The 25,200-nt window shown below is 41.2% G+C and overlaps 1 protein-coding gene across 4 annotated transcripts in view; it reads right to left on the reverse strand.

Moving 5' to 3' along the window:
* The window catches only part of UTRN (utrophin), a 500,526-nt gene extending 475,565 nt beyond the window's left edge, over positions 1-24,961 (reverse strand). For 2 of the 4 annotated variants that reach the window (XM_027601866.2, XM_027601862.2), the window contains exons 1-2: positions 24,469-24,961; positions 18,639-18,809 (exon numbers count right to left, since the gene is read on the reverse strand). In XM_027601866.2, coding sequence (XP_027457667.2) covers positions 18,639-18,707 — 69 coding nt within the window. In that variant the 5' untranslated portion in view covers positions 18,708-18,809; positions 24,469-24,961. Of the gene's footprint in view, positions 1-18,638; positions 18,810-23,829; positions 23,999-24,468 lie in introns of those variants that run through there. The other 2 variants (XM_027601867.2, XM_027601863.2) reach the window with 1 other exon arrangement.
* Positions 24,962-25,200: the final 239 nt, after the last annotated feature.

Here is a 25,200-nt window from a genome sequence, read left to right on the forward strand (position 1 = left end):
GGCCAGCCACAACCAAGAAGATGAGACAATCCTGTGGAATAGCCAATCACAAAAAAGAAGGGACCGGGATCCCTGAGAGGCCCTACAGACCAGAGCCACCAAAGCCACCCACCAACTCTGAACTGTAAGGTGAGAGAGAAACAAACCTTGATCTTATTTGAGCCATTGAATTTTGAGGTTTCTCTGGTACAGGAGTGTAGCCTCTCACTAACAGATTTGCAAATGCTTTTAATAAACTGGTTGTAAATTAGATTCGCGGGAGGTATGCTTAGGCCAGCCGTGAGTCAACTACAGTGATCCCAGACAAAAGAGTACAATACCAAGCCTTTAAAGAAGGGGGAAGAAAAGAAATGGGTAAAGGGAGGAGAAATTTTACATGGATAGTTATTTTTTCAAAAATCCTACCGGAAAAATGTATCAAATATACGGTAAACACACAAGAAAAAATAAATGAGTTCTGTATGAAAATTAACCATGGCATCTAAAAGTGTATAAAATGACCTGAAAATAAATGCTCAGTCTATCCTAGAGGTCTTCTTAATAAATACAAAAAAGAAAAATTTAAAAAGCAAAATTCTGGGGGCGCCTGGCTGGCTCAGTCAGTACAGCGTGTGACTCTTGATCTCAGGGTCATGAGTTCAAGCCCCATACTGGGCATAGAGCTTACTTAAAAATAACAATAACAATAACAATAATAATAAGTAAAATTCCGGATCTACTTAGGAAAGAAAAACACAATTTTTGCTTGTGTGATATGATTAAAACTATTGTTACATGCCATTTTAAAAGACTGAAAAAAATACACTCACAATTATACAAAGCATTTGTATTATTTTGGTAATAGCTAATATTTATTGAGTGCTGCTATGTACCCAAGTGCTTTACATATATTAATTTCTTTAATTTTTACAATACAAGAAAGTAGGTACTATTACTATCCTCAATTTATTGATAAGGAAACTGAGGCACAGAGCAGCTAAGCAATTTGCCCAAGTTCACAGAGCCAAAATGTACCATGCTCAGATTCAAAACCACATCATCTAATACAACTCTGAACCACTGTTCAGAGCTGTATTACAAGCTACAAGAGAGCACTAATAAAATTTTTAAATACTGTAGGATTTTCTTACACTGTCTTTTAAATCTTATGTAAAATAATAACATCATGCTATACTTGATACCTAACCCAATTTAGAGACAACATGCTTATCCCAAATGCTATCATATAATCAATCCCTTCTATAATCCCCAAAACCAAATATTGCCTGTAAGAATCCAAGTATATTCAATATTTGGGAAGGTCACAAGATCAGTACACACAAAACTGAAATTACAGCAATGAGGAAGAAGATAATAGAACACAACCCTTCGCTAGCGCCACTTCAACAATTAAGCATTAGCAATTTCGTTCTCTGGAGCTTATAAAGTGATCAGTGTGAGGTCATCTAGTCCACACTCCTAACTTTACAAACAAATCAATCAATTGCGCAGACTGAGTGATTTATTCAAGGTCATAAAGCTAGTTATTTGCAGAACCAAAACTAGAACCTAATTCCTCTGAGACTAAGGTAAGATCTTTGTTTTTAATAGAGCATGGAAGTTTTCTAGAATTTATCAACTAAAACAGTGATTTTATTTTTAAGTAATCTCTATAACCAATGTGAGGTTCAAACTCACAGGCCCAAGATCAAGAGTCCCACGCTCCACCCCTGAGCCAACCAAGTGCCCCTCAATTAAAGCACTGATTGTAAATTATGTTCCAAAACCCATGAAGAACCCTCTGTGGGTTCTGGGATGAGCTACCTGCCACTTCCATTCCCCAAACCCTGCTTTATAAAAAGCTATGCCCTACTTGTCCGCCCTGCATTAAAGAGAATAGCAATGTATTGTCACATTCCTAAAATGAGCCTCCATCTAAAATTTGTTTCCAGAAGGATTTCTGAGACAAAAGAAAGTAAGAAATAAAAGGGAGGGAGGAAGGGAGGGAGAGAAGAAGGGAAGGGGGAGTGGAGGGAGAAGAAAGGGAGGGAGGGAAGATGCAAATCATCTAACAAAGAGAAATATTAGCATCCTCACTTTCAGGAACCCTATTCCTGGGCCCTTTTGGAATGCTTAACCTAAAGAAAGCTTCCTACTGCCAGGATTCATCTCATAGAAAACTGGTCACCATTGGTTCATTAAATGGGCATTCTCATGCCAACTAAATTATCATATTCTCAGAATAATGAACAAACCTGGAAATGAAAGTGCAGTTGACAACCCCGCAGTGACATACATCTACTTTACATTGGCCTTAGCCTTCTCATTTCACGTGTGACTATTGAAGAAAACACCAAGTGGTCTGCCAGTCAGCATTTAGGAAACATTTAGCCAGTCACAGGCTAGCGTGGAGGTAATCAATCAGTACAATAAAGAAACAATAAAGATCAAAATGATATTTGTCTCAGGGATTACACAGTTGTTAAAAGCGATAAAAAAAAAACACTGTTAGTCACTCAACATATATTTAATTGAGCATAAACTATGTGCCAGGTACTTTTCTAGATACTAGTGATTGAACCCAGACAACCCTGCCCTCTGGAGTTCACATTCTAGCGGAAAGAGACAGACATTAGCAGGCCAACAAGTAAGTTGTCAGGTGTGCTAGTGGGTGATAAGTGCTATGGAACATAATAAAGCCAGGGAAAGCGATGCAGAGTGCTGAAGAGGGGAGCTTCGCAGGTTTCACTCAGGTCAGGTAGGTCATGGAGAGGAGGGGATCACCCATACAGTCACCAGAGGGACGAGCACTCCAGGCCCCCAGGGGCCACCAGGGCAAAGGCCCTGAACTGGGAGACCACTGGCTGTGGACAATGAGCAAAAGGGTAAGGGGAGGCGAGGTCAGGCAGGATCACTCAGGACCCTGTGGATCACTGTAAGGTCTTCAGCTTCTATTGTGAGTAAAATGGGGAGGTCACTACAGAACTGTGAACCCCGGGTGATACGATCTATTTCCATTTTAAAAAGGCTCACTCTGCTGCTGGCTGAGACCAGCCTCAGTGGGACAAAGGGGGAAACAGGGAGACCAGTAAGGAGGCCACTGCAGAAATTCAGGCAAGAATGATGGTGGCCTACACCACAGCAGGAACTGTGAAGATGGTACAATGTGACCGGATTCTGCATAAACAGGATTTGCTGACAGACTGGATGTGGTTCTAAGATAAAGAAAAGACTACAAGGATGCCTCCAAAATGTTCACCCTGAACAACTGGAAGAATCAGATTGCCTTTTAAGAGGGATAGGCAAGAGCGTGGGATCAGCTTTGCCTCAGGGGGAGATCAGGAGTTCAGATTTTAACAAACACATGGATGACAGGAAATAGAAGCATGCAGTTTGGCGGGACAGCGCTGGGCCAGAGCTAGAAATATGAGTCCAGTGTCAGATGGTATGTCAAACCAGGAGATGGAAGATGACAAAGGGAGTGAGTGGGGCAAAGAGGAGGTCCAAGGACTACGCCCTCCAATACTAGGAAGAAGAATCAGCAAAAGGAGAATGAGAGGGAAACCATGAGAGTGTGAGATATCCTAGAAGCCAAGTGCAGAAAGTGCTTCATGGAGGATGGAATGATCAACTGGGTCAATGCTACCGAGAGATGAATAAAATAAAAACTGAGAACTGACCCCTATATTTAGTGATAGGCAAGTCTGTAGCTACACTCTCAGGGTACTTTTAGTTGAATGGTAGCGGCTATGCCTGTTTAAAGTGGTTTTAAGAGAGAATGAATGGAGAGGAATTGCAACCGTGGGCATATAAAATTCTTGAGGAACTCTTTCCTAAAGGACAAGAGAGAAATGTGGTAGCTGGAGAGAGAGGTGGGATCAACAGTACAGTTTTGTTAGGAGAGGGCAAATAATACCCTGCATGCTAATGGGAAGGATCCACTAGAGAGGGAAAGGGTAGGGATGCAGAGGAGAGAGAGATGTCTTTGAGCAAGCAAGAGGAGGTATGGTTGGGGTGGCCTTGGGAAGTTACGGGTTGGAGGCAGACTGGGGATTCCTCTTCAGTTTACTTCCATTTTCTTAGGACAAGAATAGGCAAAGTTCCTCAGCTAAGCATCAGGATGGGGAGGAAGGGGTGGATGTTTCAGAAAGAGAAGACGTGTGAAATAATCATGTAGAACAGTGGAAGAGTAATTGCCAAGCAGCCTTAAGGTCTCACGTGTGATCATGAATTTCACTGAAGGCATTAGGGTTGTGTTTTTCTCCAGCCTCCTTCCTCTGCATGGGGGCTGGTACAGAGTAGGTGAAGAGTCAAACCGAACCAAGGGTGGAGTCTGACACAGCTGTGATGAAGCAAGAAAGACAAGGAAAGCAAAGAAGTGCTTGTGATTGACCATGGAAGCTCAGTAAAGAGCAAAGAGGGTATCTGAAGGGATGGGCAACACCATAATGGTGGCAGGTGCAACGGATTACAGACCCCACTGGATCAGAGACTGCTAGAGCTGTGATATGAGGGAGTGAGCCAGAAGTATAAGACATGATGGGCAGCAAGTGTGACACTTAAAATTCAGATTATGGAGGGGCCACAGGCATAAATGATGACATAGTTTTGCCAAGATATTACCAACGCAGTGGAAGACAGGATCACTAGAAAGAGAAGTTCAAAAATTGAGAGACAGAGTTTTGGAAGGATCATCTATGCTTCCATTGAAATCAAAGTACAAGAATAACTTTTAGAGACAGTGAGAGTGAACCAGGAGTTAAATTCACCAAGAAATAAGAGGGAACGATGGGGGGACAGAGTGGCATCTCAGCAACAAGCTTTAGTTGGTGATGCAATTTGATGATATAAGATTTCAGCTGGGGACAGGGGGTCTGGTCCGAATGTAAAGTGAGGAGCAATCAGGCAGTAGAGTCCTCCAGTGAGAACTACTACTCCTACTCCATGAGTATGGGAGAGACTGGCCTGTTTTCAAGGGACAAATATAACAACATTTTTGAAAAAGAAATCACCTTTGATGTTAGAAAAAATAAAGCATTGTGATACTCCATCTGAGCTTGATGAAGCACAAGTTCCATTAATTAAAAAAAAAATCTGAACCAGACTGTTAATTAGTAATTTATGTCTGATTATTTGCCACTTTTAGCAACAAAAGGGAAAGATTCATCAACAAATAAAAATTCATTATATGCAAAACTGGGTCAAACATTATCAGAAATTTTGCCCTTCAAACTTTGTGTCTACTCATCCTAATTCTAGCTTTGCTTGAATGGCTCTGGGACAACAGGGGCTATAACATAACGTCCAGAATCTGAGTTGTGTCAATAGTTATTGTGGGACTACTCATGCCAGAGTATCGACTGCCCATTTCATTTCCATCAGAAAACACTGAAACCCCATGAGAGACACAACCCTATAAGACTCAACTTTTTGGTAGGTCATAGGCCTCCTTTAATTGTATAATGAAAACCATGGACACTTTTACCCAGAAAATGTACAGAGGCACATTTGTAAAAAAATCTGCATACAGTGCAAGCATTTCCTAACCCCTCCCTCCCCCTCCCCAAGCCAACCTGGTTAGCTGGAATAACATCAGCAAGTAGGCTTCTTATGACCCTGGGAGATAAATACGCAGTCAGCTCCCAAGGCGTCAAGGACTGATATCTGCTAAAAATAATAAAAATCAAAAACTACTTAATTTCTTATCTTCCACTGCCATAATCTACCCTCTCTTAAATTCTTTCTCCAGAGGCTCATTCTAGGGTCAGTCAAAAATCTCAGAAAATACAAGGAGAAATAAACCAGTTCTTGATGAAATTTTGAGAAAGTTTAAGAATATATTTAAAAGAGCTCAACGGACTATGGAGGAAGATAGTCAAGAATCCAGCTGCCAATTTTCAAGGATGTGATCCCAGCCCACACCACTCTCCAGGGAGATATATATCTCCATCCATATCCTATATATTAAATATATATTGAAATATATTCCCTTACCCACCTCCCTCACACCAAAACCTTAACAGAAAAGCTTTACCTGCCAAGTGTTGAAGCCAGATGGCAGACTACTCCTACACCACTATGTCCCATTAAGTCAGTCTCCCGCCTACAGCTTTCCATCTCATCCCTCTCCTCCATCCCAACCACCACTCCTTAGTTCAGGCCAACAATACTGCTTACCATTCATTCAACTGTGATGGTCACACAGCAACTCTCCAGGCTCCCAGCCTGGCCCCACCCACCATGCCAACCCAAGGCATCTATTCTCCTGAACAGCAAATTTGATGAGACCCGCCCTCTTTGGGTGAAAAGCAATTGACAGCTGCAACTATGTCTTGATCACACTGTGCCAATCCAAGTGCTTGACACACAGTATGAGCAAGGTAACAAAATGCCATTCAAAATGTCTTTTACAGGGGTGCTTGGCTGGCTCAGTTGGTAGAGCAATACGACTCTTGATCTCGGGGTTGTTGAGTTTGAGCCCCAGGTTGGGGGCAGAGATTACTTAAAAATAAAGTCTTTAAAATAAAGAAATAATAGTAACAATTAAAATTAAAATAAAACAAAATGTCTTTTACAGATAAACTAAATAAAGTAGATAGATAAATACAGATACAGAAAGAGTCAGACAGGTCCTTCCCTAACCATCTCCAGAACATAAGCTAGAGCTGAATCTTAAAGAACGCTAGATTCACAACCGAGAGAGACAGTTAAACTGGCCAAGTCAAAACCTTACACCCCACCAATGCCCAACCCAACAATGCATACTTTTCAAATGAGACCTTTTATTTTGTCTTAAAGGTCAAGAGAACCACCATTCTGAGATACTGGCTTACATACCAGAATTTAAAATCAGCCTACCGAATATAAGAATTTCGAAAATGGAACTCAAAAGAAAAACAGTATGACAATAACAGCCTTTTTCTTTCTCCTAGTACCCGAACCTCCACAGCAAAGCATCATATTAAGAAAAGGATCTGCTACTTGAATAATTATGAGTTCTAAGCATCCCAGCTTTATTGACTGAACTTCAATGACCTTTCCACTATTTATTCCCTAAATGAAAGGTATTTCTCAACATCTGTTCTTAATTTATTTTTAATTTACATTTACTCTAGCCTATCTGTTGGAGCTGAAATTAGTAATACAGGATGACATTATCTTCACAGAGTCACATGAAACATTCTATTCGTCAATCAAAGTTCCTCTGAAATAGTTTTCCAGGGTCATTTCGCACACAGATTTTCTTTTAGCTGTCTAAGACCATTATCTGCACTCTAAGATGAGATTAATACTACCTTTCTTTTGCTACCACTTCAAAGAACTTTTATATTATACTAAATAAACATGAATAAACTTTCTTCTCATTTTAATTCATCTTTTTTTCCTGAAGCACATTTCTTTCAGAATATACTTATAGAAAAAAGTACAAATACTACTGAAACAATTCAATTCAAAGTTACTGAAACAAACTGACCAAGAGACAATACTTCAGAAAAACAGCAGTAGTCGATGTAACTGATGAGTAAAGCTACCTTTAAAAATGTAGGAGGGGCGCCTGGATGGCTCAGCAGGTTAAGCATCTGACTTGATTTCAGCTCAGGTCATGATCTCAGGGTCATAAGATCGAGCCCCGCATCAGGCTCTGCACTGGGTGTGGCGCCTGCTTAAGATTTTCCCTCTCCCTCTCCTTCTGCCCCACCTCCCCTTCTCCCACTCTAAAAAAAAATAATAATAATTAATTAAATAAACTGTAGATATTAAGCAAATTAAGAAAATTCATTCTGGAGGAAAAGCTAATAATTAAAAGTGCTGAGAACCTGAATTAAACATGATTTGAAAAAAAAACTGTCCAGCTGATTGAAAAATATAAAACAAACCCCATGAAGGTAAGGTTTACACTGCACCTTTACACATGTTTTTACTAACTGCTAACCATCTTCCAGATCCCTTCTCCTACTCCATCTCTACCTCTACCACTTTGGTTCAAGCTCCCATAATTTCTAACCTCAATTATTTTCACAACCCTTACCTGCTCCCCTGCCTCCCTCCAACTCTGGTCCCTTCTAAATTTACCTTTCACACTGCCCACCAAATTATCTTTCTGAAAAATAGTACTAAGCTCACCACTTAAAATCCTGTAGTGGCTCCCTACAGTGAAATGACCAAACCCTTTAACTTGCTTCAAAAGAGCTTTCAAAATCTGGCCTCAACTCTCCCACCATCCACAATGCCCCAGCCACACTCACCTACCACAGACTTAAAATACATTGCTCTTTTCCATCAATCCAGCATGTCCTTCCCTCACTGTCCATATGTGTACCTCCTAAGGATCCTCCAAGGCACACCTCAGATTCCCTCCTGTTAAGGTGCTGTTACCAGCCATACCTTCATTCCCACCAACGCAAGAGCTTGCCTTCATTCCTTCCATGTTCCTATGCCTTGTGTGCATTACACTGTTTTTTTGTGCAAGATGTCTATTTATTCCTCTCCTCCCAACTAGCCTGAGAGCATGTTAAGAACAGACATGTCTTGCTCACCTCTGAGCCCATCATCTAGCAATAATGACTGAAAAACAGACATCTGCTGATTGACTGAGGTATGTATATAAACAAGTCTGATTTAAAAAAAAAATTAAAATCGCTTCTCGGCCTTTTGGCTAAGATCAAGTGTAAAAAAAACATTAAAGCACACAATAAGCATTTACTGAGCATTTACTGCATGTGGAGACTAAGCTAAAGGCTGGCATCGGAAAATCAAATTGGGGAAGCACGGACCATACACAAGCAAGAAGAGCCAAAAATCGAAATAAAGACTGAACGAGAGGGAGAGATTGATTCTGGCTTGGTGATCGAAAGTAGAATGCTTTGTGGCACTTACGCTGTTTGAAGAATGAAGGTCTCAAAGCTGGGGGGGGGGCGGGTTGGGAGGGGAAAAACAAATAAGCACAGAAAACAAAGCAAGCCACATGGCAAAGGCAAGAAAAGGGCCATGGGCGGTCCTCACACAGTGCCATTTGACTCCTTCAGAGGCTACTGTGGTGGCAGGGAGAAAGGCAGGGCTGCTAGGAAGATAAGATAGTGGCAGACATCTCTAAATGTTTCATTTAAACATGCGTGCAAGTGAGTCCCCCTGTCCGAGCAATCTGCCTCCATGCAGGTCCCCAGAATAAGACCTGTCCTACACACCAAATGTTCAATAAAGCCAGTCTGAGAAAGAGAGCAAGCATGTGTGTGCATTCCCCAAATATTAACCCTCTTCTAACCTGTAACAGGTCATGTCTCTTGAAAAAGCACATATAAGTTAAAAGAATTCAAGTCACTCTGATTTTTTTCTGCTCACGTGGTATTAAAATGGGATCTAATATATGAGTGAGGATCTGATATGTTATAGAACTGGCTACTGATGCCACATGAAAAAACACAAAAAATAAGTACCTTTACATTTTGCAGTATGACATTTTCTAAACACCTATGAGGGAACTACATAGGGTCACAGAGTAAACTAGAACATACTTATTTAAGAGCCCCCCCACCCCACCACGAAGGTGGCTTTTGAATAAGGCCAGGAGCCTTCAACACAAAGTAAGACTCAGATTCATTCTCCCAGCTCTGAGTCAATACTTGCAATACTTAAAAAATGTTTAAAGACAATATACTGTAAATCATATTATCTGATAAAGGCATATGTTGGTTTACAACCTCAAGAGTTCCCCAGGTAAAATTTGAAACCGGCCCCCCATGTACAAAAGACACGGAGAGCCCAAAAAAAGAGCAGACCACTCCAGGTTGGTAGGTGGCAGGTTTGATCAGCAAGGAAACTTACATATGAGGCTTGCCTTGGGGGGCAGCAGGACAAGTAAATCTCGTACCTGCCTCAAATTCTACACCATGACATGTGTAAGAGCAATTACAGGGGCGCCTGGGTGGCTCAGTTGGTGAAGCGTCTGCTTTCGGCTCAAGTCATGATCCCAGGGTCCTGCTTCACTTGGAGCCTGTTTCTCCCTCTCCCTCTGCCTGCCGCTCCCCCTGCTTGTGCTTTCTCTCTCTCTCTGTCCAATAAATAAGTATCTTTAGAAAAAAAAGAGCAATTACATATTTTTATCCACCCCAAAGCTTGTTTAATTAATGAAGAAATGAAAATCCCTTCCTATATCTTCAAAGAGGTTAAAGATTAGAGCTCAAAGACACTACTGCAAAGAACTCAAGGACTCTAGGAGTGGGAGTCTGGTGTTTGGCTTGGTCTAATTAAATAAATGCAAGGACATCTCACGACCTCTGGGGTGTATTTACAGATCCTCAAGGAACTTGCTAGAGTGGTCCAAAAGTCACTTAACTCCTAATCCATCTTTGACATGATAAACAATTATCCTTTTAAAATGAGTGTATTTTAAAAAAATGATAGGCAAATTACTTTGTATCAAAAGGAAGTTTAGTTATATTAAATATAAGTACTAGATGTCACCTATTTAAAATTACAAAAACAGGGAGGGAAATACATATGTAATATTGTCTCTAACCTTAAAGAATAAAACTAGCAAAAAGTTGTTTCATACTTTGTATCCCATCTTAGAAATCACCCCATATTGATACAGAAAAAAACTTGTGATTTTTTACCTCAAATTATTCCACTGTATGAATAAATTATAACTTAACTAAAAAGAAAAAAGAAAAAGAAAAGCTAGCATACAGGACTGCACATGAGAATTTTTTCCCCACCACGAGTCAAAAACATACCTCTTAGAAACAATTTCTTAGAAAATATACACAATAGGTTTTTACAAGGAATTGAGCAAGGACTTCATGTAAGACTTCAGGATATGACATTAAACTTACAGCAGGAAGAGGTTAAGTACACTGAGTTGAAGACCAACGAGTTCAATGAAGAAATACTTTGCTGCTGCATATTTTGCTATGATCTTCTGGTTTAAGGGGCCACAATAAGAAATGCACCAAATTTCACCACTCTCCTGACCCCCATGGTTTTTTCCTTTGCTCAACGTAACCCAAACTCTTCAAAAGACAAAGCAAAAGAAAAAATGCCCAATACCAAGAATCCATTACTTTTTATAATGTTTAAAGGGAAGTGTTTTTATTTAATTAAATAAAATTAAATAAATTTAATTAAATAATTAAATATATTTAATCTAATATATAAGATTATTTGAAATAATCTTCAACGTTTGACTACAGCTCTCCTCACTCCTCTGAAATGCACAGACCATTTTCACTTTAGTTCTAACAGTCTTTTAAACTGGCCTTCTTTCTCCATAAAGCAGTGTGGCTTGTTAAAACTCCAGATGCCCAGACCCCACCCCACACAACTGAATCTGAATCCAGAAGGGTAGTTCTGATGTGCAGCCTGAGTTAACAGTACCACATGCGAGGAGCCCAAAACCCAACTTTCAAAATAAAAGCATACATATACATCTAGGTAATTACTGAATTAATGTTAAATAACATGACTCACACGTAGCCTATAAAGAGCAAGAGAACCAATCCATGAGTATCAACTCAAAATGCTATCCCCATCCCCCAGATGAAATGAAATTCTCAAATATTAAAACGGTGGAATTAAAAAAGAATATCTAAACGGATAATACTTTTCAAACTACAGCAGATGTATTTATTTCAAAGTTGTACCACTTTAGAGATAAAAAGTCAATTTTTAATTGGGCTTCTTTGCTATGTAAGAGTATTATTATGTGCTTTTTCTGCTCCTTGAAAAAAAAATTTTGTTACATAATTAAATGCTAAAATTATTGAACTGGACAGAAATCATAATAACCAGCCAGCCTCCCCATCAAAAGAAAAATTCATTTGAAAATATTCACCTATGAAATATTATTCTACTACTTTACACTTTGAGCTCAACAGCTGTGATAGAACTGATTTTTTTTTTTTTTTTTTTTTTTTAAGAAACTGAGTTCTCAAAACCAATGTGAGACTGGTCCACCCCAAACCTTAATCTTAGCTGCCACATGAGCACTCAAAAAAAAATTCTCCTCATTTGAACCAGGCCAGGAGTACAAGCTTCTGATAGAGAAGACCCACAGGATTTAAATAAACCTTAGGTGCAGGGCGCCTGGGTGGCTCAGTCGTTAAGCGTCTGCCTTTGGCTCAGGTCAGGATCCCAGGGTCCTGGGATTGAGCCCCACATCGCCCACATTGGGCTCCCTGCTCGACGGGGGGCCTGCTTCTCCCTCTCCCTCTGCCCCACCCCCTGCTTGTGTTCTCTGTCTCACTGTGCCTCTCTCTCTCAAATAAATAATCTTTAAAAACAAATCAATCAATAAATAAATAAACCAACCAACCAACCTTAGGTGGGTGGTTGTTCAAAGGCCCCAGTGCAAGGCCTCCTATAGTTGACATGTGCAAATCCAAGGGCAGAGGAAGCAAAAGTGAAAGAGCTAGATCTGGCTTAGATTTCTCAGTCCACAAGCCATCATTTCAAGAGTAAATATATATTAAAAACTCACAATGACTCACATTTCAAATACTGACTTGAGTATATTTATTATTAAACAATTGAGGCACACAAAAATATAAAAATAGTAATATAGTAAATACCTCTGCCTCCACACACAGCTTAAGGGACAAACAATCTGGCCAATACATCTGAAACCACCTGAATATCCTTTCACAATTAAATTTTAACTAATATTTACAACTGCTGCAATGATCTCACATGTTCCCTTGTTCCCAGAAAATCATCATATCAGCATCTAGTTCAAACTTCTGGCCTCAAGCAAGGTTCAATAAAATTGAGTTTTCCACTCTGTCCATATAATTAATGTACTTCCATTGCTTAGAACATTCTCAGCAATTCATGTCTCCTGATTGGGAATGGATCACCTACAAAGCTTCCACAAGCACAGTAACAGGTCATGAGAATCGCATTAATACAGAAAATTTTTCTACGATTGCACTACTTCAGCATAATGAGGCGACAACATGGAGAATATTTTTACACGCATTACAAGAATAGCTGCTCTCCTCTGTCAGAGTTGAATTTCTATCAGGGTTACCATCCCTCCCCACAAATCCCCAGGGCTCATGGAAAAAAACAAACCTGCTCAAAGAGCTCCCTCCAAAGCAGAGGTATTCCAGCCAAGTAAAGCTTTGGGGAGGGGGGCGGGGAGAACAATTTTTCACAGTCCTTTAGGCTGTTTAGAAAAATCCCCTCACAGGTATTTCTTTAAATGAAAGGGAAAGTAGATCAAGGACTCCCTCAATGCAACATAACCAGTGTCCTTCCTAAAGAAAGGCCCCTGAAAGATAAACAAATAAGGTGATCTTCCTCATAATTTTTATAAAACTGAATCTTGTTAAGCAAGTTCACTTTAATTGCAAACACAGCATGTTTTCAGGAGACGTGCTATAAATGTAACCAGGTATAATAATCCATATTAAATAATTCATTTTATTTTTATTTCACTGGCCTCTCTTTTCTTCCCTCCCCCGTCCCCCACCGCTACCAACTCTTTCAATCCCAGAGATATCCATCTGGGCATCAGACCAGGGCTTAAACTGTGCCAAATCACAGTGCATTTGAAATCTACTACGTTATTTCACCAGCCAGTGAAAAGCCTCGAGCAGCAGTCGGAGGAAAAAAGAAAAGGGAATTCATGTCAGAAACAAATCATCAGTTTCTCTGCCTTCCATCCAGAAGACTGCCTGTCCTCTGGTATTTCCCCCTTTGCTAACTCTTAGAGAAAGTGACAGAGACTGGAGCCAAGGAAGGCCAGGACAAGTCTGGGAGAAGGCTGTATCTCCCACAACTGGCCGTCCCTTGGCAGGGCTAGGACTCCAGGAGGCCCAGAGAAGCTCTACCTCATAGCCCAGGGTCCCAACCCTGGTGGATATAAGGGAAGAGGCAGAGGGCTGTGTAAGCCGAATTAATACTGGGCAAAATGTATAAGCAATAGATTCAGGCACAAACGCAGAATCATCCAGCGGCAATGGAATAAACTACCTTATAAATTGGGAGACTCGGCAATATGTGGAGGTCAAATTTAGAGTTTCTGGAGTCAGAGCACCTGAGCTCTAATCCCAGCTCTGGCACTTTCTAGCTCTGTAGCCTTTCTTACTGAATAAGCATTCATTGCTCACCTACTAGGAGCTAGGCCCTGGGGGTGATGCCAGGGATGTACTGGTTCCTGCTCTTGTGGAATTAAATTCTAGTTGGAAGGAAATTAACACACACACACACACACACACACACACACACAAACACACCAAGAAAAATGCCAGATAGCAATAAGAACGTTAGGGAACTTAAATATAGTGATACAGTCAGGAATGACTGGGAGATCTATCTCCTAAAGTCAGCAGGGAAGACCTCTCAGTGATGACATTTAAGCCTAGATCTCAATGACAAGAAGGAGCCTAACAGGCAAAGACAAGGAAAGGAGGATGTGCAAAGGCCCTGGGCCTTTGGAGAAATAGAAGGCAGGCCAGTGTGGCAAATTACTTCTATGTGACTCATGTTGATCATCTGTAAAATCATGGTTGTTAGGATTAAACTCATAACACCGTATCTGCACACAGTCTATGTACAACAAATGTAAACTGCCAGAATTATCATCATCATCACCATCACCAGAGTGATCCCACCATTGGACGTGTCCAAGCAGGGACTGGGTACAGACATGCCACAGGGATGGTCAGGTTATATGGCCTCTGAGGTTCCATCAACCATTAGACACCAGGATTAGGCAAGAAGAGAAAAGGCGAAAGAAGAAATGATAAAATTGTTACACTCAGGCTTAATGCCAAGACCTTTTAAAGAGGATACTGAATCATACAACAGTGTGTGGCTCACCTCATTTATTCAACAAATGGCCCTTTCCCATCTCAGAGTCTATTGATTCGAATCCCCAAATGGCCAAAATCCTCACAGGTAGCTAGTTGACACCCTGCCTTTAGCCCTGAGGTTGACCCTAGTTAGGAAGGCTCTGTACCAAAAAAAAAAAAAAAAAATTACCACAACAGCACTGAGAACAGAAAAGGATGATGTATTCTCCATTACTGGCTTTAAAAGTATGTTAGCTATTGTAGGAATGAAATAGCAACAAGGATATTCTTTGACTTTATACGCATCTCAAACCATTTTATTATTCCATGCTTAAAAAGCCCAAGCAGAAGCTTACACACCACAGACCCCATTGGCAATATATTTCACACACAAAAACAGAAAACAAAACAAAACAAAACACCTCTAATTTTTGGCCTACTCTCTCAAAATCATTACTAACTTGTTAAGCCTTCTGAAGCTCACTAATTCAGGCTGTCAAAGATGCAGTCATTGACAATAAACTTGACTTATGTGTCTTTCAGTCAGGGACAGAAAGGTCTACTTTTACCCAATCCTGAACCATTAAAGGTCATATCCTTTCAAGTTCTTTTCTAAAACTCACTCAAATCCAAGACAAGTGTACTACAACCATAAAGAAATGTACAGTTTTTACATCCACACTACTTCATCACCTACCCCTGATGATTTCATATATCTGTTCAGATGGTGTAAATGACTTGAAAAAAATTTTAAACCTCACACAGAGCATAAAACAAATACTGGATAAGAGCAATACAAACAATCCTAATAACTTAAATGCACAAAATTTCTATTATGCCAGGCTTTTAGACTGTCCAAACTCAAGTTTGGGGAGGAAAGAAAAGAATCTTCATAAACCAAGAGATTAAGTTTATCCATATACTCTCAACATTAGTTTTTTTCCCCACCCAATCTCTACCCCTCTCCCCCCATCCAGTCCTCCAAAAGGAAGAAACATTGAGGAACAGATTAGAATTAAAATTTTCTTATAGGAAAAGATTCCTTTAAAAAAAAACTGAAAAGGCAACAAATTCAGCATAGAACACATCCAAGGAGGATCTTTATACGTAGATGATGCCTTTGACATGATATGAACTAAAACTCCCTATTCAATATGTAAATTTTAGAGTACTATAAGACCTGACCACTGTCTACTAGTATTCACCATAAAATAATCAAGAAAGTGCCTTCCAGAAAGCGAGATTGGGACTAATAGGCCCATTCAAATCCAAATTTATCTACTGGCTTTTGCAACATAATCCAGCCAAAAGAATGGGAGTCGTATCTCAGCTATGCAACAGCTAGCTTTTCAATGTGTTTTGAAATAGATGCCTCCAAAGTAACAGTCATAGCTTTGGCATTAGAACTCTCTAAGCAATTTAAGAGTCTTTAAAATTATAAGAACTAAGTAATATAGGCTCATTAAAGAACTTTAGAAAATACATATAAGCAAAAAAGAGAAAAATAATAATGCCACAATGCCAAGATGAGCACTATTAATATTTTAGTGTATGCTCTGCTAAATCTTCTTGAAAAAAATATTTTCCACATTTAGGACTTAATATTGCACATATATTTTACTTAACAATAACAAGAATGTACTTCTATACACATCCATAACATTTTTGTGAATGTACAACCTTCTACTTTATGAATATACCCTAATTTAATTAGCTCCACTGAGATTCTCTATGATCTGTTCAGAGGTCCTACACTAAAGGAACAGAATAGGTTAAACACTTATTTCCTAAAGTTATTGGTCCATGACATCCTTTTTTGAATTATACATCAGAACTTGTGCTCCTTCACAAAAACCTTGAGAAATTATGACTTAACCAATCCTCAATACTGGGTTTTTATGGTGTTTCCAGTTTTTTTCTATTATAAAAATGCTGGGATCAACTTCTTGCTTGTACATGTCTGTTTATTCCCTATGGGAAAACTCTAAAAATAGAGTTATTGAGCCAATTGGTTTGCATATGGTAAAAACATGTGATAATTTCTGCCCAACTGTCCCCCAATAATGTATGAGAATTGTCAGTCTTTTTAAATGATAATATTTAATTTAAAGGAGAGTTTCGAAGTTATATGTACTCATCATATATACCCAATATTTTTAAACTTATATAATGACTTCTTTATGGACACGGCTAAAATACATAGTTATAAATACCAAAGGTCTTACTGTAATGGACATTGACTCAGAAAACTATCTAAGAATATACCACCTCACAATTTATAGAACATGACAAGCATGGATATGTTAAGTTGTGTCTTTTATTTTCTTCTTTGTTACATATTTCTGGATATATATTCTGTGCTCTAAAGAAGATATTAATGATCCCTTATATCCACATCGCCCTTTATACTACTAAAACACTTAAACAAAAAGAAATTTAGAGGAATAAAAACATCCTGAGAGTGAATTTTAACACAGGATATTAAGCTGTACCCCCAAAAGCTCCCTAAAGTTACACAATAGTAGCTACATATTTAGAGCCAAGACTGTAATAATCAAAATCTTTACCAATCAACTGATACCAGTATCATGGAGGGAAAGGTGTATCTTAAATGTGTATCTCTATTAATTTACAGCTTATTTTCAGTACATGTTTTTGCAATTTCAAATAATTAAGAAATAGCTGGTTCACACAGCAAAAACAGGGTTCCTTTTTCATTTTTAAAGTGACACTGGATGTAATTTTATACCTCAAAGTAACTCTCAGAGCTACTTAAGTATAGTGTTCACACCCAGGGAGGAGTTCTGTGTAATTTCCAAAGCTCAGAAAGGCCTTGCCTGCTCAAAAATATCTCCCCTTAGACGGAAAAATGAAACAGGAGGAAACCAGAGAGGGAGACAAACCATAACAGACTCTTAATCTCAGGAAACAAACTGAGCATTGCTGGAGGGGAGGGGGTTGGAGGGATGGGGTGGCTGGGTGATGGACATCGGGGAGGGTGTGTGCTATGGTGAGCACTGTGAATTGTGTTAAGACCTATGAATCACAGATCTGTACCCCTGAAACAAATAATATACTGCATGTTAATAAAAATAAAAATAAAAATAAATCTCCCCTTAGAGCCTGTCTCAAAATCATATTTGAAGTTTTAAAAAATACAGAAATTACTCAACAGGTCTGGAGTGGAGTCAGTGCATCTGCATTTTTTAAAAACTCCCCAGTTGACTCATTTGTACAGCCAGAGTCAAAAAGCACTCAGTTATATAAAAGACTGAGGGAAGGAGGGGTATCCTGAGGTCCCCAATGCAAATGTTCATATGAAAACCATCAATCTGTCTTAGGGGGACCCACGTGAAAACTGTACCTTCAGAACACTCATAATAAGTTCCAAAAAGGAAAGCAAAGTAGGGTACCTGTTGACCCAACCCTGGCCCCCATAAAGGACAGGGGTGAGGATATACAGTAATGGAAGCAAACTCAGGAAGACACACCTGGCCAGAAACTGCTACTTCATATTTTAAACACGTGATCCCTTCAACTTCATAAAATAGACCAACAAGAAAAAACTGCTCAGCTGTGTGTCTGTGTGGAAAGAGGTAGTCTCATCAAGGCAAAGCATTCAACCACAGGTAGGAGTTTCACCAACCAGTGCCCATCAACATATGATAAGACCATAATGGATTGGCAAGTAAGACTGGATACTCAGAGACAGTACATTACCTTTTACGATATAATAGTCATTTGTCAGAACTGTGCTTCTCAAAAGTTTGTCTGACAAGAACAGTGCAAAAACAAGCCAAAAAACCTATGTCTTCTAAGTAGTTTATACATAATAATGCATCATCTTCTTAAGCTTCCATTACCTACCAGATCTGGACTTGATGATGTCACTGAACTCATTCTGCCCATCATCAGGCCTGGCCTCGTGTTCTCCATACTTAGCCATCTTTGCTGAGTTTCAATTTAATCCAAAGACTGTATTAAATCCGCTTCTTAAGACTTCCAGTTTTCTATCACGGTCCAGCTCAACATCAATATCTAAAGAGAAAAGGAATGGAAAAAAATGTATACATACATTTTTTATTTAATATATATATAATCATATAGTTATATATACTAGCAAATTCAGCAAATACTATTCAGCACTTTCTATGTATAAGGCACTGATCTGGGCAATGGAGATATGACTGGAAAAGAGACCCAGACTCTGCCATTACAAAGTTTATAGACATTAAGCTGTTAATTATATAATGAATTATTTCATTGTAATACTGATATGTTACAAATGTACAAATAAAGAGGCATAGAGTAATATGAGCATACAGCAGAGGAATCTGACCTGCCCGGGGCAATTAGAGACGGTTTTCTTGAAGAAGTGACATTTGAGCCAAGCCTTCAATGATGAAAAAAATTTAATTAGCAAAAAAAAAAAAAGAGGTGGGAAGAGAAAAAGGTAAGAGCCTTCCATGTGAAGTGACAGGAAGAATCATGGAGCATTCAAGAGGCTGAGCCAGTGTCTCTGGAGAGAAAACAGCCAAGAAGAGAGAAATCTGGCGAACTAGGTGAAGTGGGTAGACAGGACCGGCGACAGGTCAAGGCTCTTGATCTTTCTCTAAAGAGGAAGGGGGATCCAATAGATGGTTTTAAGCTGGGAAGTAACAAGATCAGATTTGCCTTCTGAAAAGATGGTTCTGGTTTGTCGGGATGAGTTGAGGAGCCATGGAGACTATGGCAGAATATAGCAATTGTTCATTCAAGAACCTACGCCATGGGCCTAGGTTCAACAAGGGTGTTGAATAAAAATTTCTTTCAATTCCTCTGTATATTTGAAATTTTTTCATAACAGAATTTTGGGGAAAATAATTCTTAACGTTAACCAAGAGATCAGACTTCGTATGACCAATAATGGGGCATCATGTGATACAATGGGAAATATACCACATCATCTATAGAGTATCCTCACGAAGCTTATCATGAACAGACAAATCTAGACTGTGGATAGTCTTCAAAATAAACGATCTGGACTGCTCAAAATTATCAACATCGTGAAAAACAAAAACACCTGAGGGAGGGGAAGCTTTTTGGGTTAAAGAAGACTAAAGAAACATGACAACCAAGTATAATCCTTGACTGAATTTAGAATTTAAAAAATAAATGTTTTGGGGATAATATGAAAAATGTGAATTGGGGCTATATGTCAGACAATATTATTCTATCAGTAATATTATTCTATCAGTTCTTTAGTATTGGTTCATGGTTTTGTCATTATGCAAGTGACTATCTTTGATTATAGGAAACACCTGATGAAATATTTATACCAACGAAGTGTGATAATAACTTCAATTCAAACAGGACAGCATATGCCTGCCTATCTAGGTACAGGTATCTCTCTACCTATATACCTACATACAGGGAGAGAGGGGGAGAGAGAAAGCAAGCAAGCAACTGTTGGAAATGTTAAGTGGGGAATGCAGAGAAAGCTTATGGGTGTTTACTCTTCTTTCTAGTATAATATTACGGGCAGGAAATGACTGTGGTCTAAACAAGGGCACATGGAAAGAAACGGGTAGATATGTGGGATATTTAAGTATCAAATACAGAAGGTCAATAGCATTTGGGAACTGACTGGATATGAGTTGTTCAGAATACTAAGATGCAAAATGACTGTCCAGTTTTGGTCTGGGCAACTATGGGAGGGTGAGTCATTCACTGAGCTGGGGAACACTGGCAGATAAGCCACTGGCGGAAGAAATCATGAATGTGGTTTGGACTTGCTAAGTCTGAGGTGCCTCTGAGTTATATAAGGGCAGATAACAAAGGAAGACAGTTGGATATATAGGTCTAATCTCAAAAAATAGTCTGGATTCAAAAAAAAAAAATAGTCTGGATTCAATAAAAATCCGGACAGTTACACATTATACCCCTTGACACAGATTTTATTCTAGAAGGTGCATCATATGAATTCTGCTGAGTATAACTACCACTCAATGAAATAGTTTTAAAGATTTTATTTATTTATTTATTTATTGAGAAAGAGAAAGAGAGGGCACCCAAGCAGGGAGAGGAGAGGGGCAAGGAGAGGGAGGAAGAAAGAATCTCAAGCAGGCTCGGCACTGATCTCAGAAGCCCCACATGGGGCTCCAGATGGGCTCAATCTCACAACCCTGAGATCATGACCTGAGCAGAAACCAAGAGTCGTCGCTTAACCGACTGAGTCACCCAGGCGCCCCAGCAATAAAATAAATTTTAATCTTATAGTAATTATTTAGAATCGTCTTCAGAGTTTAAAGAATTGAGGATTCTACCCGGCAAACCACCTTTTCTTTAAGGATGTCAATAATGAGAGTTCTGCATTGCCCCTAATACTTCCTGGAATATATTGCCCCTACAACCCAAACAGAATCAGAATTCAATCTTAAGTTCAGCAACTTGGCTGTATCCTAACAGTCCCTTAAGTGGACCCCAAATGCCAATTAAATAAATTAATCATTTAATTGGGAATATAACAGTCAACACATCCAAATATTAACCTGCAAATAATGGGCATTAATTCATATATTACAACATATAACAGAACAAGAGTTTACTGCTAGCTAGGATTAGGCAACTCAATCATTTAATTCAAGGACACACCATGTGGTATTATTTTATAAATGCTTCATTTGGCATACTTATGTAATAGTATTTTATATATTATGTTTAATTATATGTAACATTCAAAGAAATACCATATTATTTTATGATATAAATATATGTCAAAAATAATTATATTTTTTCCTGACTAGTCAGAAAAAGGGTGAGTTCTAATAATAAAGAGGTCAAATTTACCTTAGAAAAAATTGTTTTAAGTATTTAACAGTTTGAGGCAGAAGAAAAGCAGTGGACTACTAAAGATTTAGGAAAAATTTCCTCTCTTATAGAGAGGACCATTTGAATTAGATCATCAGTCTGCTAAATTTTGAGTATAAAACACTTATTTTCATTTTTATATTGCTCTACTACTGTTAAGACTTTAGGGATTATTATGTGATTAAGTTCCTTTTTGGGGGTACATACCTATAAAAGATTTGCTGTTCTTAAGTGCATTTTAATACATTCAAGAACGTAAAGCTTTGTCCAGAAGAATGCATATAAAATTTTATTATGGAAAATCAGGTTTGTCCAACAAAACTTCTCTTTACTGGAAAGCAACTAACTATTCCCTTTAAGAGATATTCTGACTCCTTCATAACTAGTCTTAGCTAAGGGTCTTCACTTCAACACATGCCAAAGACCTTCCCCACTCCATAAAAAAGAAAAGTAAACTGTTTACACGGGACTTGACTTCATTTGCACATGAATATTTATCATATATTTTGCCACTGTAAGATAATTTCTCAAATTTTCTCTTTCTGATCATCAAAATCCCGTATATGCTATAAAAGCAGAAAGAGGATCAGAGGACAAGGAAAGAATGCGAAGGAGTGAGAACTACACAACGCCATTTGAACGGTGAGAGCCACTGACTGTCACCTGTTGCCAGGAATGGTCAGGGGACCCCAGGTTGAGTAGCACACGGAAAAAGATACGTCCTTCTAAATCACTAAATGCTGCAGCTATTTATAACTGGTTGTCAGGAGACAGAATCAAGGTTTCTTCACAATGTGTGGACCTTCCACTGGCACATCTATAGACACGTAAGAGAGGCCATCTTCCACACAAAGCTGGGTGAGAAACTGAGAATAAATGAATGGGATATTATTGCCTTAGAAGCTTTAAGCCCTGTACAATTGTCATTTATTGTTACCACTGCTCCAGATCTCTGTTCCCTCAGAATTATGTTTTGCAAAGTGTAGCCAGATCCTTCTCACTGAAATTGATACTCAACTCCGCATTCAGCAACTCTTTCTTCAGAACGCGTCTGGCTGTCATATGGAGCAGAAGCCATCAGTGTGTGGCAATAAACTTGGGGGTGAAAGGGTAGGGGGGTGGCCTTAAAGGTGAAGCCAGTGTCTCAATTTTAAAACAATTTGGCAATTAGATAATGTAAGAATACAAATACGTTCCACAACGTGTAATTATGATGGAAATGCGGTATAGGTCCTTGGGCAGAAACTATCCATGCATTTAAACCAGAAACCAAAACCTAGGAATGCTGAAGATAGTGGAAAGGGAAGCGAAAGGGGCCAAGAATTTGCCGCTCTGCTTGAAACAGAGTACAAGAAACCGCCCAGTGCCAAGAACTGCCATTCACTCTCGGAAACGCTCCAAGGGAAGGTTAGTACTACGGCGATTAATACTGTTTACAGGGGCAATAAATTTTAGGTAAACACCCGAAGGAGAGTTAAAGAGGTGCCTCATCGGTCCCATGAACTCGGGTAGAGGGGGCAGGGAATGACTCCGCGTAAACCGTGGCCCTGGCCGCCGGTACTCGGGAAGCTGAAGCACCCACGAGCTTCGCATTCCTCCAGCCCTCGCCTGGCCCGCAGCCCTCCCCGCAGGCCGAGGCCCCCACGCCCACCAGCAACAGCCGGGAGGGGCCAAGCGCACTTCCCTAGGCCCGCCCGAGTTACAAATGAGTGGATGCGGCTGCTGCCGCGGGTCCCAGAGGCCCCGAGACCCGGCCTCAGCCCAGTCCCGGGGAATCGAAGATTCCGCAAAGTCGGTGCGTTCCAGCCGCAGCAACCGGTGCACTGACCCTCCCAAACGGGGCATGGAGAACTGACCCGCGAGGCCCTGAGGACCCAGGTGACTTGGAGGCTGGGAAAGAGGAGACTGGCCCCGGGACAGCCCAGAAAGCGGAGCCGATCGCCCCAAGTTAGACCTGGGGCTCTGCAGTTCAATGTAAAACAAAATGCGGGTCCCCAGGGTCTTGGAGGTCGGGCACGTTTTCTTCCCTTGAACCAACCCTGGAACAGTCCCTTTCGTTATCTGGGGCTGGGGGGGGAAAAATTCTCCTGTAACAGCGTGCTTTCTAAAAGTTGCACAGCCCAAAATTCGTGCTTTGTTGGTTTTATAAGTGGCCTTGGGCAACCAGAGCCTCGGACCCGGGGCCAAAAGGGGACACGAATTACCTTACCTGATGCAGCAAGTGATGCCAAGAGTCCAGGAAAGTAGAAGAGGCTTCCGTGGGGACTAAGCACCAACTGGCCTCCCCTGTCCTCTCCCCGGAGCAGCAACGGCGTGGAGGGTGAACACGTTTCCTGCCAGGCCGACGGCTGCGAGCCGCTCCCCTGCCCGTCCACCACACCGCCACCCTCTTCCCACCCTCTCCTGGCGGACACCTCGGGCCCCGCCTTCCCGGGGCCGGGGTGTGCGGCACAGGCCCTCGTAGGAAGCCACGTCCCCTCTTGGAGATCACAGCTCGAGGCACGCGACCCTCTCACCCAGCGCGGAAGGAGGGCTGGGGGAGCCAGGCTGCACAGCACCGGGGGTCGGAGGAGCTGGGGTCGTTCGCTCCTAGACAGATTGGGAGGACCTCCGGGTCCGAGCGCTCTCCACGTTTCTGGCACTCTCTCTCCCGCCGAGGGGAGCTGAGCTCAAGTTCCGAGGAAAGTGCACGCGAAAGTTGGTGACATCTTAGACTCAGACTTGAGAAGGAGACCGGGGCGCAGGGTAGGAGCCTCAGAAAGTCCATCCTCCCCGCAGCCCACGCCCCACTGCCCCGGGGCTGCGGTCATATCCCACTGCCCGAGGCTGAGACACTGCACAGGCTTACCTGCTCCCGGGACCCGCGGGCCGAGGGCTCCTCCGGGCGTGTTTGGGTCGTAGCAATCGCGGGGGAGTGTGCGAGCGTGAGTTCTGTGGGGCGACGTGTTTTAAAAAGGAATTGTGAAGAACCAGACAAATCCGAAAGAAAAAAAAAATTTTTTTTTGACACCCGGTTGAAACAACGCCCCCGACTTGTGCAATCTTCCTGCCCCGGTAGTTCCGCCAAAAACAAAAACAAAACAGTCCAAGTGCAAACCTGGAACGGGCGCGCAGGCAACCAAGTTTGCCAAACACTAGAGTTTTCCGTCTGCAGAAGGGACCCAAAAGAAAGGAGGCACCGCTCGCCGTGGTGCCCCAATCGGCTTTGGAAGCCAGAGGCTCCTCCTCGGCCCTCGGCGGGAGAAAGCCCGCGGCCGGCTGCGGCTGCCTGCTCCCCTCCTGGGAGGAAAGGCGACTCCACAACTTTGCGAGCGAGCCGCTCGCTCCGGCGGCTCCTCCTCCGCCGCCGCCGCCGCCGCCGCCGCCGCACCCGCCCCCCCCGCCCCCCCCCCCCCCCCCGGCCGCCGCCGCCGCCGCCGCCGGCCTGCCCCTTTGTTGGAGAGCGGCGCAGGAGGCTGAAGAGGGAGGGGGCGCGGGACCGAGCGGGGGCGCCCTGCCGCCCCCGGGGACACGGGCTCGCGTCCGGGCACCCCGGGACTCGCTCTCTCCAGGAGGAGGCGGCCGAGCGGGACCGCTCCCC

This window comes from Zalophus californianus, chromosome 7, assembly GCF_009762305.2.
Source record: "Zalophus californianus isolate mZalCal1 chromosome 7, mZalCal1.pri.v2, whole genome shotgun sequence".
Classification (NCBI taxonomy): domain Eukaryota; kingdom Metazoa; phylum Chordata; class Mammalia; order Carnivora; family Otariidae; genus Zalophus; species Zalophus californianus.